Source organism: Narcine bancroftii, chromosome 4, assembly GCF_036971445.1.
Source record: "Narcine bancroftii isolate sNarBan1 chromosome 4, sNarBan1.hap1, whole genome shotgun sequence".
NCBI lineage: Eukaryota > Metazoa > Chordata > Chondrichthyes > Torpediniformes > Narcinidae > Narcine > Narcine bancroftii.
In genome coordinates this window covers 104,067,695-104,084,743 of record NC_091472.1, presented here as the reverse complement: position 1 = coordinate 104,084,743, position 17,049 = coordinate 104,067,695, and the positions used below count along the sequence as shown (strand labels likewise).

Below are 17,049 nucleotides of genomic sequence, written 5' to 3'. Positions count from 1 at the left end.
TGACGGCAGGAGTGATGTCATCGCAGCACCAGCATCTGATCGGCTGGCATTCCTGCCATCGCCCACTGTGCGGGAGGTCATGCGGGACAACGACCATTATTCTCTGTGGGGTCCTCATGATTGCCGCATCCACTGGTCATTTTGTGAGCCGAGTTGCGACTTTTTTCTACCCTCCTTCAGGATCTGCAGGTCATCACTATGAATAAGCAGTAAAGAATTGTTGGAGGGACTCAGCAGATGAGACACCATTCATGGGTAGAAATGGTCAGTCAACATTTTGAGTTGGAACCCTGTAATAAGATTATGGTAGAAAGACAAAATTATACTTACGTATTTAAAGGGGTAAGATTTTATATCTATATGGAATCCTTTTATCTAGACTTGATATAGGGCCCCAACCCAAGATGTTGACTGACCATTTCTACCCATGGATACTGTCTGACCTACCAAGTTTATCCAGCAATTCTTTGATTTCAGATATCATATTTATTGTCAGAGTACTTACATGACATCACATACAACCCTGAGATTCTTTTTCCTGCAGGCCAGGCAGAATGGCCATTTATCGGTAGTGCAAAATGTCTACATGTAAACAAATAAACATGTGTAAACAACAGACTGTGCAATACAGAGAGGAGAAAAAAAAATAATGTGCAAAAGTATGAGTCCTTAAATGAGTCCCTGATTGAGTTTGTCGTTGAGGAGTCTGATGGTGGAGGGATAGCAGCTGTTCCTGAATCTGGTGGTGTGAGTTTTATGGCACCTACACCTCTTTCCTGATGGCAGCAGCGAGAACAGAGCATGTGCTGGGTGGAGTGGGTCGTTGATGATTGCTGCTGCTCTCTGATGGCAGTGTTTCCTGTAGATGTACTCAGTAGTTGGGAGGGTTTTGCCTGTGATGTCCTGGGCTGTGTCCACTACCTTTTGGAGGGTTTTATGCTCGCGGGTATTGGTGTCCCCATACCAGACTATGATGCAATTGGTCAGCACACTTTCCACCACACATCTGTAGAAATTTGCCAGGATTTCTGATGTCATTCCAAACCTCTGCAAACTCCTGAGGAAGTAGAGGCGCTGATGTGTTTTCTTCATGATGCCATTAGTGAGTTGATTCCAGGAAAGATCCTCTGAGATAGTGACTCCCAAGGGCGGCACAGTTATGCTCGTGGTTAGCACAACACCCTTTCGGCACCAGTGATCGGGACCTGGGTTCAAATCGCACGCTCTCTGTAAAGAGTTAGTACTTTCTCCCTGTGCTTGCGTGGGTTTTCCCAGGGGAATCCAGTTTCTCTTGCCATTTGAAATGTACCAGGGGTTGTAGATCAATTGGGTGTAATTGGGCGGCACAGGGTTATGGGCCAAAATGGCCTTTACCTGCTGTATGTCTAAATTTAAAATATAAATGTAAAATTTAACTTAAATTTGCTCACCTCTCCACCTCTGATCCCCTGATGATCACTGGATCAAATATCTCTGGTTTTCCCTTTCTGAAGTCATGGTTTTGTTGACAATGAGTGCAAGGTTATTGTCGGTGCACTATTTGGTCAAGTTTTCAATCTCCCTCCTTTATGCTGATTCATCGCCCCTTTTTATACAACCCACTAACATGGTATAATCAGCGAATTTGTAGATGGTGGAGTTGTTGTATCGAGCCCCACAGTCATTGGTGCATAGTGAGTAGAGCAGGGGGCTAAGAACGCAACCCTGTGATGCTCCAGAACTGATGGAGATTGGGGAGGAGAAGTTCTTACCAATCTTCACTGATTGTGGTCTGGAGGTGAGGAAATCCATGATCCAATTATGCAGTGGGGTGTTGAGTCCCAGGTCTTGGAGTTTGCTCATCACTTTTGAGGGGATGATAGTGTTAAATGTCAAATTGTAAAGAGCATCCCTTTACTGTTCAAGTGTTCCGGGGCTTTGTGTAAAGCCAGTGAGATGGCTACAATAAGTGAACAAGATTCACCATCTGTAGCTTCTGTGTTCCTCTTGAGCATTAAGAAGTAGGGTTCAGTCATTACCTTTTCAAGCTATTTTATCATATTTACATAAACATCCAGATACCTTTATTTCTTACCTAATGCTGCTTGAAGATAGTTGGTCACCAGGTAAGGGTTTGATTTGTTTTCTATGGACCTACCACAATCAGCAATAATGTTGGCATTATTTTTCAGTTTATTTTTAAGGATTCTGATATTTCATACGTCCTGACTACTCTTGTGTGAAAATAGAATGGTGTCATATCTCACTGTTAACTATTGTGTGTTGAAAATTTTTTCTCATATTTTCTTATGACATTCAAGAAGGCCACATTAACTCATCAAACATGCTGGTTTCCATTCTCCCACTTACTTCCCATGTCTCACATGCCCATCAATGCCAGCCTGAGTCAACAATCACCTGTCCATATTGCAGTAACTCACCAATTAGCCCAACAACTAGCATGTCTTTGGAAACCAGAGAACTTGCAAAAGAAACCTGCACAAACTCTGGGTTAAATGTGTGACCGCCACACAGACAGTACCAGAAGCCACGGTCCTACCTGGGTCACTGGAGCTGTGCAGCATCAGCAATAAATGCTGTACCATTGAGTCACATGTTTATTCTTCCCCTGGTTATGGAGAGGTTGCACGGTAGTTTTTTACATCCCTTGTGTCTTTAAAGGGAATGGGAGTCACAGGCACGAGCAGGAGCGACATTTGTAATGGCTCAAGATCTGAGAAAAGAATTATCCCTTGGAAGTGGTGCAAATGTTCACTGAATCGGTTCCAGAAATGAAGGGGTTATCTTAAAAGGAGAGATTGAGTCGCCGAGGGCAAAACCCACTGGAGTTTACAACGATTATTTTCATAATTTTATATCTCTCCATAAGTTAGAAGAAGGGAAGTTGTTTCCACTGGCAGGTGAAATGAGAATTGGGTGACAGATCCTCAAGATTTGAGGGAGTATATTTAAGAAGGAGGTGAGAAGGAATAGTTTCTCCCAGAGAGTAGTGGATCTACAGAATTCTTTGCCCAACAAAGTAGTAGAGGCTGCCTCATTAAATGTATTTAAGACAGACAGATAGATTTTGAATAGGGGGAATTAAGATTTAAGAGGAACAGACCAGTAAGTGAAGCTGAGTCTGTGGCCAGATCGGCCATGGATCTTGTTGAATCGTAGAGCAGGCTCATTGGGATAAATGGCCTTCAGCTGCTCCTATTCCTTACATTCTTCTGACTTGGTCCATCCATTCTAGGTGCCATTGCAACACTGTCTGCCCAGCAGAGGAGTGAAGTGTGCCAGAGGACAAAATGCTACTGTCAGCCTCTTTAAAGCAGCCAGAGCTCTCAAAAGAGTGAAATTAAAGAGGACAACCTCTAATAGACAGTCAAAGATTAACAAAATGGAAGAACAAGCAGCAAACATCAGAAATTAAAGGATACAACTGAAATGAGAGGAAAATGCAGAATTTCTTGCTTTGGGTGTATTAACTCTTTAAACATGTGTTAATCACTGCAGCCACACTGCAGATGGTTCTGCGACAAGGAACTGAAGCACTTTAACTTTTTGAAACCTGTAGGACTGATACTAGCTGCAAAATTAGTATTTTGAGCAGCAGCCCATTGTTGTAAACTAACAGCTTCAGTTCCAAAGCAAATGACAACCTTCAATGTGTGGTATGGAAGAGTTGCCCATGAATTGTGTACATGCAAAAGTGGCTGAGTATTGTGAGACTGCTATTGGCTTGTGGGTAATCAACTCTTGTATTATCTTACCTAATGTCCATGACGTTGCAGAAATTTTTGCTCAATGACTTCCCTTTAAAACCATTACAAAATTAAAGGCCAGCGTTCCTTCACATGGACAATTCTTTAACAATGTTATAATTGAAGATGACACCAATCAACCTCTTTTCCTTACAATATGGAATCTCATATCTTTACATTATAAATTGTTTGAAGAAACTTCAGCAGTATCAGGTTTAAAATGTTTTCCATACTATGTCTTTTTCTTCTCATTCCTCCGGTTGCATAGCTAAAGGAAGGAAGTGGTGCAGAGGAGATTCACCAGCATGTGGCTGGAACTGGAGGGCTTGAGTTACAGGGGGAGACAAGATAGGCTGCTGAACCAAAAAGAAATCTACCCATGCAACAGTAAGGGCCTCCCAGAGGCCAACCATTTTAAATCCCAACACTATTGCCACACTGACATGTTTGTCCATGGCCTCATGTACTTCCGAATGGAGGCCACCCAAAAATTGGTAAAGCAATACCTTATATCCTGTCTCAGCATTCTCCAGATAGATGGCATTAATATCAATTTTTGTTAACACCCTCCTCAGGTCTTTCTCTTTCCCTACCCCTCTGTCTCATTTCCTCCATCTCCCCACACCTTTCCCTTCCTTCGTCTATCGGAGAGCTACCCATCTTAGCCCACTGCCCCCTCCCCATCACTTCTCAGCTTCTTTCTCTTCTACCCACCTACCTGTACCTGTTAGCCTGTACTCCCACTTCCCCTTCCTCCCTCCTCTCCTCCTGCCCCATCTCCCCAACTTTTTATTCAGTTGCCTGCCATTGCCCCACTTGTAACCCATTCAATCTCTTACGTCCATCAACTCCAGCTTAATTGCCTTCCATCCATTTACACTCTGAATTGTGCTGATGGCTTTGTTCTTCTACAACAAAATTTTAGAAATAAATACAATTTGTATCCTGTCAAAAGTCAAGAAATCAAATAGAATGTTGGGTGGAGGAATTAAATTTAAGAGCAGGGAGGTTCGACTGCAACTGTACAGGGTACAGCAGTTTTCATCCCCTTACCTGAGTAAGGATATAGTGGCTTAGGAGATGGTTAGTGGAGGTTTGCCAGGTTGATTCTGGAAATAAGGGGGTTACCTTATGAGGAGGTATTGAGTACCTGGGACTATTCCCACTGAAGTTCAGAAGAATGAGAGCAGATCTGATAGAAACATAAAATTATGAAAAGAATGGAGAAGATAGAAGCAGGAAAGTTTTCCACTGGCAGGTGAGATGAGAGCAAGTGGACAGAGCCTCAAGATTCAGAGGTGTAGTTTTAAGATGGAGATGAGGAGGAACTACTCCCAGAGAGAGAGTGGTGAATCTGTGGAAATCTCTGTCCAAGGAAGAAGTAGAGGCTGTCTCATTAAATGTGTTTAAACAGACACATTTTTGCAGTAGGGGAATTAAGGGTAATGGAGGAAAGACAGATAGGTGAAGCTGAGTCCACAGCCAGATCATCCACAATCTTATCCAATAGTGGGGCAGGCTTGAAGGGCTGAATGACCTACCGCCTGCCCCTCTCTCTGATATAAAACACGGAATAGCATGTCCAATCAGTGAAAGACAGCAGAATTGTTTTTTAAAGTTACTAGAGACAAGTTTATAAAATTTATGACCCTTCTTTCTTAAATGTCATTTGTTTTAAAAATTGGAGCCTGGCCAAAATGTATTTTTCAGCCAACTCCATGAAGAACCTATCTGGCCATTAATATGTTCCTGTTAGTGGGGGCTTGCTGTGCAGAAGTGGCAGCTCGATATGCTGTGCCAAATTGTAGCAGTGTTTTGTTCACTGTCAAGAAGTGTGGGGTTTTGGGGTTGTTATCTTTATTATATAAATGGAACTCTATCCCTTTTTGGAAAGAGGAAGTGGTTGCTTTCCTTGGTTTGTATTCCAGCTGTCTTCTGCGTCTCAACCAGGATTCAAGGACAGATTGCACACAAGAATATTCTGTTGCATAAAGATGCCAAAGGCAATGGAAGGAGCTTGTCTGATTCCTCTTTAAACAGCACAAGCTGCCCTTGATTTTGATAGTTAGTGATAAAACATGCAATTAAAATAGAGAAAGTACACAAAGCCATTGTGCCCACGATCACTTGTGTTACCAACTCTCCGTCTTTTTTCTCACTAAAGTCTCTACGGTTATTGGTGAATGCCCTGCTCTTGAACAGTGTCTGCAGATTAAGCTACAGGAGAAATGTATCAAATCAGTGAGAAGAGGCTGAGAAAATCCAATGCACAGAACCTTAAAATACAGTCTCCACATGCAGCTTTCCAGCGGGGACTGACTGGCATGTCCATCATGTGATAAAGTAACATGCAGGATGACTGTGAGAGGAAATCGAATCATGATACACGTGGTAATATTCTATCCTTTATCATTATGATGGAGGAATATTCTCTGGATAGTCAAAACACAGTCCGCTGGAGGAACTCAGCAGATAGTGCAGCATCAGTGGGAGTAAAAGAATGGTTGATGTTTCCGGCAGAACCCTTCATCAAGACAAGACGGAGAGTGCTGAGGGAGTGCAGAAGGGAAATCTCTGCTCTGCACTTTCAGACTTGATGAAGGACTATAGACTGAAACGCTGACCGTTCCTTACCCTACTCCCACAAATGCTGCTCAACCCATTGAGTTCCTTCAGCGGACTGTGTGTTGCTCCAGATTCGAGCATCTCCAGTCTCAGTGTGTCTCGTATTAGTGTTGTATATTATTTCCCAGTTAATAGTTATGATTGCATAAATACCATTACATTGATTTGTCAAATTTTGCCACTGCAAGTATAAATCAACCTGATCTCAATTTTTCAATGAACCATGATTGCAAGGTCCCATTTTAGTAGACATTTTAAGCAAGTCAAGGAACATTCAATATCCAATCAGAAATCTTGTACTAGTTCACTGCTTTATCCTGGAACAGTGCCCCATTCCTGATTTGTGCCTTGCAGGAGATGGTGAGGCTTTTGGGAAATCAGGAGATAATGCTTGCATTGCAGAAGAGCCTGTCTCTGATCTGCCCTTGCAGCCCCAGTGTTTATGGGGCTGGGACTTAGCACTTTTTCTGAAGGTTTTGCTGTGCCCAAATTATTATACTTTCTGCAAGCAGAACATCAAAAGAATGAAGTTATTGTTCAGGAAGCAAGGACTAACTACGTCCTTTTTCATCTCCCATCTGTCCCTCTTTATCGTACTGAGCTCACCTATGGTCTTGTCACAGGCATTGGCATTTTACATTGGAAAAATTTGCAATGGAGCATTCTGAATGAATCCTCAAGGTGCTTTAATGGGGCTACAGGGAAAACATGGGGGTTTATAAAGATAGCTCAGTGGCAGTTCAAGACTAAGTCGTTGTTATTTAAATCAGAAGGCATATCTTGAAATGTGGTTAGTTTAAACTGACAGGTTTGACGGATAAATGAATGAATGTGAGTGGCGACGTTATTAAAAGAGATTTCAAAAAATGTACAGGGACATAAGGAGGAAGGTATCAGACAAAAAGCTGAAATGGGCATGTGGCCTGGAGGTTTGGTTAAAAAAATATGGAGACCGAGAAAGATTTCAAGATGAGGAGAAGATGAAAGGAAACATGTTTAGTGACAACATTCCAGAAAGAAGGACTGATGCTGCTTTGGCTATGTAATGGGGCCACCAGGAGGGGAGTGTCCCAACCAGAAAAGGCAGCAGGATCTGGGGCAGGGAGTGAATGTGGAGGAGGAAAAGAGCGGTATCAAAGAGGCTCTGGAGGGCTCTGCAGCTCTATGAGCATTTCAGATACAAGGCAGCTGAGATACAGGGATACAGTGTTGCTGAGCTTGGACATAGTGGAAGAGAATATGGTTTATTAAGAGAGGAGATTTAAGAGGTCCACAACTCTGTTGATAAAATTTCAACCTCTAAGAAAGCGAACTAATTTCTATGAAAGAAAGCCTGTCAGCATCCCTGCCCTTTGTAAATCAGCACAGTTTATACGTGTCACTGAAACAGTGTTCTGCTGTCTCCCCTTTTCATATTAACCCTCCCTCATGATTCATTTTTTGCTGTCTTCCCTGGCAGAGGCTCACACTGCATACAGAATGTTCTCTCCTACCTCAAGGTCAGTCTAGCTATCTCATCTCCACTAACAACAGTGAGTGCTCCGCCACAAATGTATCAATCTATTTCTCAATAAGCATAGCATGATGCAAACATCAAATGAGAGCAGTCTCATGGACCAGTGCAACAGACCATCTTGAGTCATTAACATTGGCCACAAAGTGCCACTCTTGCTGGGTTGCACTTTAATGTTTGCTCATTTCAAGTGTGGTTTTGCCCTTTGTACTGAGTCACAATCAACAACCTTGTTTCTCTGTTTTGTCGGTAACAGTAGTGATTACTACACAGAATGTTTTGGAGCTCATCAGAGAGAACAATACAGCAGACAAAAACCTCTGGAAGTGGTGAGAAAGTGGGTAAGTTTACAGGTGCTGGAATGTGACCAGAGTAATTAATGCAATTTGGGCTTTGCTTAGGAAAGACAGCCGATATACTGAAGGACCCATCACACCCTGGACACACTCTCTTCTCCCTCCTTCCATCAGGGAGAGGGCTCAAGAGTGTGAAAGGGCACATCAACAGGCTTAAAGACAGTCATTAGGCTCCTGAGTGAACCCCATAAGAGTGCTCTCACACTTGGTCTTCCTTTTCATTGCAATCCTATACTTTGTAAATTGTGCTCATAACACTTCTGTATGAATGCTAGAGATCATCTGTTAGTCTGTTCGCAGAAGAACCCTTCTCACTGCACTGGGTATTTTGTGGTACTTGAACTTCATGGCCATTCCTTTGGTTTTGGAACTCCCAGAACCCTGACATTATTCAAAAAAGATGAAAGGAGTTCTCCCAATTTTCTAACTGACGTGCTCCCCAGATAGCACCACTGGAAATATTTCCTTGTGGTATTTCATATGTCTGTCAGGTTCCATTCTAACAGTGAGTACATTTCATTGCCATACTCAGTTGCCTGTGAAGTGCTCTGAGACATCCTGAGATTACAAAAGTTGCTATATAAATGCAAGTTCTCTCTTCCTTTCATTTCTGTCATGCAACCATCCAGATATTTGTGATAAAACAGCCATAGTCCTACAAACTTCAAACTCAGAGCATCAAAAGAAAATAATAACTTCCTCAAGCTCCATCATGTTCCAGAAAAGAACCAGCAAGTGAAATAAATGGGAATAAAAGTTTGTGTTGCCTTTAGCGCAGCTGGGCATTTTCATGCTGTGGAAATGCGTCTGTGGAAATGCGTTTCAAGAAAAATCATAATGTGCGTCCATATTTGCAAGCTACATTACCGGCCTCGATTGCTCATGACCAGTGATCCTCAAAGTGAAGGATTTACTACAGGGTTGCAAAGGTCCAGAAGAAAATAAATCACCAGTGGTTTTTCATCAGGGAGAAATTAAGATGATATCAGAGGATGGAAATATCCATGCCTGAAGTGAAAGAGACTTCAATCAAAATCTAGGATGTGACCATTCAATCTGTTGCAACGTTCAATTATTTCATGATTAAGATGTCAATCCTTTGAGTTAATGACTAAAATTGAAGTTCAGCTTTCAAATGTAAATTTAATTGAGTGATCCATTCATTCTTTTGTTTCGTTTAATTCAGCAACATATTATTACCTTGTAATGCGCGTCGAAAGAACCAAAGACTTGTTGGATCCAAACCAAGGCTTTTATTAACTAAAAGAATGGAGCATATCACAAGTAGGTCGACCAGTCCAGAATGACCTGGTCTGGCTAGGAGCAATCCTTTAAGACCTGCCAGTAGGTGTGGTTACACTCTCAGCCAATCACAGTCATCCTACACTACCATCTGTACATATACACATTGGTGATAGAATCTGTACTATCACATACCTGTAATGAATTTATTTGTATGAGATCTGGAAATTTAAAATGCTTTGGTTTCTGTCAATGGGCACTTTTGTCTTGGTAATCTTTATGGCAAATTGAAGAGGCAATAAATTCTATGGTTGCCTCCAAAGTACACAACCCAAAAATGGAGAAAGTTGTCATTGAAACACAGAGGATTTGTGGGCACTGGAGGATTAGCATAATCGGCGAGCAGGGGTAATGGATCAACAGTACGTAACATGGGACAGATAATGACTCCAATCGTGCTGCCATCTCACCATATTTTCTGCGCTTTGCGTTTGCTTGGTATCTTGCCGCTGAGTATCAAAATATTGCCTCAAAAAAAGCTGCTTTAAGCTGCATTAACACTTGTTGCTGGAGAACCCTCTTCCAAGCTATCCTTCTGCAACATGCCACAGTTGCAATAACTCCGCAATACTGCATTCAACACCGGAGGGGCTATGTTTGAAGAGGAGGTCATCCACCAATTCTGCGATTTGCTGTGAACTCCAGTCTGAAAAGCCAGGATATTCCCTGTAATCAGTGAATTAACATCAGTCATACCACCGGTCAAATAATAGATATCATCTTGCTAAGCTGGGCTGCTGTTAAAACTACATGCAATATTAGAAGAAAGCATTGTGTAGTGATTCGAACGAGACTTGGTAAAGGGTGTTTGCATTGATCAGCATCTGTGCTTACTGTTGTTGTCAAGGCGATAGATGCATTTGGAAAACAATATGACAGTTCCCAATTTACCATGCAGGAAGCAAACTTCTGGAAACACATGTAAGATTACACAAGCTAGTTGCTGCTTAATAACCCTGCTTGTTACCATGACAAGCAGTTCCAAGATATTATAGTCAATCTTTTACCTTGAATGCTTCTCTTGAAAAAGGCCTTGCAGCCTTCGCATGACCAGACTCCATAGTGATATCCTGAAGCGTAATCGCTGCACACCGCACAGTACCGTGTTTCCTTGCTGGATTCCAGCGCACCTGTCGATGAGCTGCTTTGCTCACTGGTGCTGGACAATTGGTCGTTAACTCTGCGTCGACTATCGCTGTTAATTCTGCAGAATAACAACAGGGAAACAAAGGTATGATAAGAACCATGCATGAGGGGATTTCACGTGTTAGGGAAGCAATGGTGTTCACATACTGCAGGCTCTCTGAAAGGCTATTCTCTCTCACTGGAATAGGAATTGGTCACTTTGTGAGGAGTGGTAGCTTCACAGCAAGGTTATAACAGTTCAACTTGAATAGTTTAAAGGGCACCAAAAACAAAACACTTTGCAGAATTACCAATAGTCGAACACAGATCAAAATTAGCATACAGAAATACGTGGAAGTCATCAGGCAGAGAGTCAGCATTTTGCTAGAAATTAAAGACAATTTGAGCAAAACTGTTTAGTGGGAGAGGCAAATACAATGGGAAACATAAAACTGAGGCAGTCTTGTGAGCCCAGGGGAAGAAAAGTGAAGACCTTCAAAGGATTGGGGATTCTGCAACCCTCCCCATCCCAATATTAAAAACCCACTTGGCTTATTGAATTTTCCAGTTGTAGGTAACCCCGATCTTCTTCCACTGCTACCTTCTCTTCTTCACTTGGTCCTGCTCTCTCCCTTTTCTCATCATCTCTCCCACTGTCATTTGTTCCTTTTCCTGTCAGTCCTTGGACTCTCCCCAGCCCATCAACCAATAGAACCATGGAACACTACAGAATAGAAACAGGCCCTTCAGCCCTTCTAGTTTGTGCCAAACTATTATACTGCCATGTCCCATTAACCTGCACCCAGACCATATCCCTCCTTACCTCTCTCATCCATGTACCTGCCAATTTTTTCCTAAAATGTTAAAATGAAGCCCAGCTGCCACCATTCTCTGTGTTGAAAAGTTCTCCCTAATGTTTTCTTTAAACTTTTCCCCTGTAAGCCTTAGCAAATGCCTTCTGGTTCTTGTCTCACCCAACCTCAGTGGCAAAAGTCGACTTGTATTGACTCAACCCATTCACTGAAGGATTTTGTATACCTCTATCAAATCTACCCTCATTCTTCTGTTCTCCAGAGAATAAAGTCCAAACCTGTTTAATCTTTTCTGTAACTCAGCTCCTCAAGACCCGGCAACATCCTTGTCAATTTTCTCTGCACTCTTTCAGTCTACTGAGAAACTTAGTAGGTCAAACAGTGTACTTTACATAGCAAAGATTAAAATACATAAGCAATGTTGCAGGCTTGAGCCTTTCAGCAAGGTATGAGCAAAATGTAGGTAGGTGCCTGAATAAAATGATAGGCTGTGGAGGTGTTTTTATTTCAATCACGGTGTCTGCAGATTTGCAAGTTTTACTCTTATCTACTACAAAACTGCAAATTCTCTTCAAGGATTGTCTATACTGCAGCAGTTCTCCTTTGCTCTCTGATTTATTTTATATAGCTCCCCACCCCACAACCCCCACCCCATAACCCCCCCCCCCACACCAACCATTTGGTTTGATTGCCTTCTACATTCATCATACTTTGATGAAAGGCTCAACCCCGAAATGTTGGTTATGCATCTTTATCTTTGCTATATGAAGTACATTCTTTGATCTGCTGAGTTTTTCCACCTTTGTGTTCTTACTCCAATCACAGTGTCCGCAGACTTTTGTCATTTACTTCAATCTTTCCTGTAGTTAGGTGACCAAAATGCATGCAATACTCCAAATTTGGCCTCACCAATGTCTTATACAATTTTATCACTCACTCAATACATTGATTTATGTAAGTCAACTTGCCAAAAGCTCTCTTTGCAACCCTATGTATCGGTGATGCCATTTTCAGGAAACTATGTATCTGTATTCCCAGACCCTTATGTTTTACTGCACACCTCAGTTCCCTACCATTTACTGAGAATTTCCTACATTTGTCCTTCCAAAATGCAATGCCTCACACTTGTCTGCATTAACTTCTTTCTGCCATTTTTCAGCCCATTTTTCCATCTGGTCCAAATCCCGCGACAAGCTTTGAAAGCCTTCCTCACTGTCCACTATACCACTATTCTTTGTGGCATCTGCAAACTTGCTGATCCAATTTGCCACATTATCATCCAGATTGTTTATAGAGATGGCAAACAACAGTAGATGCAGCTCCAATCTCTGAGGCACAGACCTCCAATCAGAGAAGCAACAAGCCAGCATATTCCACATTGTCACCATCTCTGGGTTAAAATTTTCTCCTGAATCTCACATGAATTATCAATGACCTTGTTATATTTAATACATCTTTGTTAAGAACTCCCCACATGTAGAAGCAACCCTATTGAGCTGCTGCATAGTTTTATAAAGCTTTATCAGAAGAACTTTCATCAGGATCCAGATTTTTAAAAGAAATGGAAGCAATGGTGACCGAAGTGGTAACGTTGATTTAAAAAAATAAATCTTTTATCTTTTTTTTTGAGAAGAGTTTAAATAGTTTAAATAATGATGATAGTTTAATGAAATGGGAGTTGGGAGAGGGAACTGGGTGGGCACTAGTTTCCAGAAGTCATCAGCTACCTGTGAATTATCTCACACCCAATATTTTGGGGGAGTTACCGCTTTGGGCGGTTTAAACAGGAGGAGGTAGTCGTGACCTCCGACCTGTTTTTTTCTTTTTAATTTTCGGGTTAAGAAGTGAAGGTTTTTTTATTATTTTTTTTTAAATAAATAATTTTTTTAACTCTTTTTGTTTTCTGATTGTAATTGAGAGGGAATTAGGAGGTTTTTTTCTCTCCTTTTTTTTCTCTCTTTTTTTTTGGCGGGGTTTCTCTTTTTTCTCTCTTTTTTAAGAGGATGATGTCACAGAAGATAATAAGTCAAAAATTGAGGATGTTGAATTAGATGAAGAGGAAGATGAGGGGAAAGGTGATAAGAAAAAAAAGAAGAAAACCAAGTACAAATACATTGAGGGAGAAGAATTTAATAAAATTAAGTTAATTTCGATAGAGAATTTTGAAGATGTTATAAATGAAGAATATGGAGAATTTTATAAGAGTTTGAACTTTTTTATCTTTTTTTTTCTTTTTTTATATAAGGGGAGGGGAAGGGAATAAAAAGTTTATCTGATTGTTTTTCTAAGGGATGTTTTTGTTCTCTCGATGAATTATAAAGGAAACTTGGTATTAATGGAAATTCTGTATTTATGTATTATTAATTATGATTTTTTGTATAACAGATATGTGGTTGATATATGATTTTAATATTTGAACTTAGTTTCAAAGTGGATTTCATTTGTTAAATACATGTATTATGTTTAATTTAAATATATGTTTAAGGGTATTATTTTAGTATTGATTTTTTTTGTTATTAGTAATTTTTTTGTTGTTAAGTTTTATCCTTTTTTTGTAAGTGGGGTTTTTTATATTTTATTTACAACATTGTTAATTAATTCTTCACTCTTTATTTTGGGGGGAGGGTTGGACTAATTTTAAATTAGACGATTAATGTGTTATAATTATTGGGGGGGTTAATTTGTGTAGTTTAATGATGTAGTATTCTAATTTTTATCATCTTACTTTTTATTATTTCTTTAAATGTAATTTTTATTTTATTCATGTCATAAAATTTTAAATAAAGTTTAAAAAAAAAAAAGAACTTTCATCCTTCTTCCTAGAGAAAGAAGCCCAGGTTCTGGGATTTCTACTTAATTGAAACTGAACACTTAGATCAGAGAGTTACAACAGGTCTAGTGGAAAACAAGTCCAGGGTGCCTGAGGAAACCTAGGAGGTTACAGGAGGATAAACAAACTCCACATGGACAGTGACTGAGGTGAGGATTAAACTCAGCTCCCTCGATCTTGAGGCAGCAGCTCTACCAACTACACCACCCTCACTTGTTGCCTTCAGATTCTCAACCTTGATTCAACCAGTGACATCCATTGGGAGCAATTGCAGGAAAGGTCAAATTTACCAAACCAAATCTGTGCCTCCTCCCATCTTCCAAAAACCATCCATAACAGCACAGGCTAACGGTAGCATGGAATCAGATTTATGGAGGCAAAAGCTCAGGCAATGAGTGTAAAGATAAGGATGGGAAAGCAATGATTTGCTGGAAGAAGCAGCTCAGCAGGTCTGACAGTATCCATCTGTAAAATGGTAAATCAATGTTTTGGCCTTAGATCCTTTATCAGACTAAGATATAAAGGTAAAATTAATATAAAATGGGAAAGAAGCTGGGCAGAGGGATCAGAGGAGACAGAGCAGAGGGTGTGAGAAGTGTCCATAGAGAGTGACCAACATTGAGAGAAACAACCCCATTATTGACACATGCAGAACTGCTCCTCACAACCTATTGGTGAGGAAGAAGAGAATAAATACTTGGCTGAGGAATACTTGCCAGAGAGAAATGGATTCAACAAGTTGGAGCTCATGAGGTTAACGAGAGAGCAGATGAAGGTCTTCATAACAACAAAGCTTTGATTTGGATAAATCATTTCAAATTTGCCTACATCAGAAACAGGTCAATGGCAGATGCCATCTCACTGCTCTACATAAAGTCCTGAAACACCTGGACAGCAAAGATGCATACACAGTTCGGCTTTTAACACCATCATCCCCTCAAAACTCATCAACAAACTCCAATACCTGGGACTCAAGACCCCATTAAGTAATTGGATCCTGGATTTCCTCACCTCCAGACCCCAATCAGTGAGGATTGGTAAGAACATCTCCTCCACAATCTCCACCACAGGGCTGTTTGCTTTACACCTATGACTGTGAGGCTCGGAATGACAACAACACCATTTATAAATTTGCTGATGGTTCCCAGGTAGTGGGTTGTATTAAAAGGGGTGATGAGTCAGCATTCAGGAGGGAGATTGAAAACTTGGCAGAATGGTGTACTAACAACAACCTCATACTAAATGTCACCAAGACCAATGAGTCTGATTATTGACTTTACAAAGGGAAAACCAGAGGTGTACAATCCAGAGATCATTGGGATGTCAAAGGTGAAGAGGGGGAGAAAATTTAAATTCGTGAGGGTCACTATCTTGGAGAACTTTTCCTGAACCCAACACACTAATATCATCATGAAGAAAGCATGTCAATGCCTCTACTTCCTCAGGAGTTTGCGTATGACATCGAAAACCTTGGCAAACCTACAGATGTGCAGTGAAAAGTGTGCTGACCACCTGCATCTTGGCCTCATATAGAGACACCAATACCTCTGAGTGGAAAGCCTGGCAAAAGGTAATGGACACAGCCCAATACATCACAGGCAAATCTCTGCCCACCATTGAGAAAATCTAAATGGAACACTGCCATCGGAGAGCACCAGCAATCATCAGGGATCCACACCACCCAGGATATGCTCCATTTTTGCTGTCTCCATTAGGAAAGAGGTATAGGTGCTACAAGACTTGCACCACCAGGTTCTGGTACAGCTGCCACCCCTCCACTATCAGACTCCTCAACAACAAACTCAATCAGAGATTCATTTAAGGACTCTTACTTTGTACATTATTTATTATTGAATATTTTTTTTCTGTATTGCACAATCAGTTTGTTTACATTTCTTAATTTTTATATGTATCTTTGGTTGAGTCATTTTTTTGCACTACCAATAAGTAGAAGTTCTGCCTAGCCCACAAGAAAAAAAATCTTAGGGCAGTATGTGATGTCATGTATGGGCTCTGGCAATAAACCTAAACTTTGATCTTTGTTTAAACTTTGAACCCAGGCCACCAGTGCTGTAAGGAGGCTGCTCTACCATTGTGCCATCCATAAAGATTATCAAAGGAAAGGTTCAGCATGGGCATTGGAAAAGAAGGAATATTGCAGGGAATCATGATTGAGCAGAGAGGACTGGATTACACTGGACAGCACATTTATGGAGATTGAGCAGAGGATAGGATGAGATTGAATAGCATATTAAAAGCTCTGTGGAACAAGAGAGTGAGATTAAATTGGATGAGGCATTGAGAGCCTCTAAAGCAGTAGACTGAGATCACTCTCTAAGAAATATGAACAGTTACGAGGACTTAGCAAAGAAGGATTCAAATTAGATGGGGAATAAACAGATGACTGGCATTAGACTAGAAACAACATATGGATGAAAATACCAACAAAGTTAGAACACAGAACACTCAAGCACATTACAATCCCTTCAGTCAATGATGTTGTGCTGATCCATGGAAATCTACTCCACAACAATCTAACCCTTCCCTACCTCAATCATCTATTTTTCTTATATCCATGTGCCTATGTAAGAGTCTTTTAAATGTTCCTATTGTACCAGCCCTCACCACCCTCTAGCAATGCATTCCAGGAACCCACCATTCTCAGTATAAAAAAAACTCCCACATATTTTCTTCCACTCATGTTAAGCAGATATCTTCTTGTATTGGCCAGTCACCCTGG

At 40.8% G+C, this 17,049-nt stretch overlaps 1 protein-coding gene and 1 long non-coding RNA gene across 2 annotated transcripts in view; one reads left to right on the top strand and one right to left on the bottom strand.

Annotated features, from left to right (window-relative positions):
* The window catches only part of esr1 (estrogen receptor 1), a 259,140-nt gene that overhangs the window by 229,361 nt on the left and 12,730 nt on the right, over nt 1-17,049 (bottom strand). The window contains exon 2 of the mRNA XM_069932330.1: nt 10,550-10,746. Within this exon, the coding sequence (XP_069788431.1) occupies nt 10,550-10,746 (197 nt within the window). The remainder of the gene's footprint in view (nt 1-10,549; nt 10,747-17,049) is intronic.
* LOC138760942 (uncharacterized) overlaps nt 8,140-17,049 on the top strand; it is a 110,513-nt gene continuing 101,603 nt past the window's right edge. The window contains exon 1 of the long non-coding RNA XR_011355985.1: nt 8,140-8,225. This is a non-coding gene — a long non-coding RNA (uncharacterized lncRNA). The remainder of the gene's footprint in view (nt 8,226-17,049) is intronic.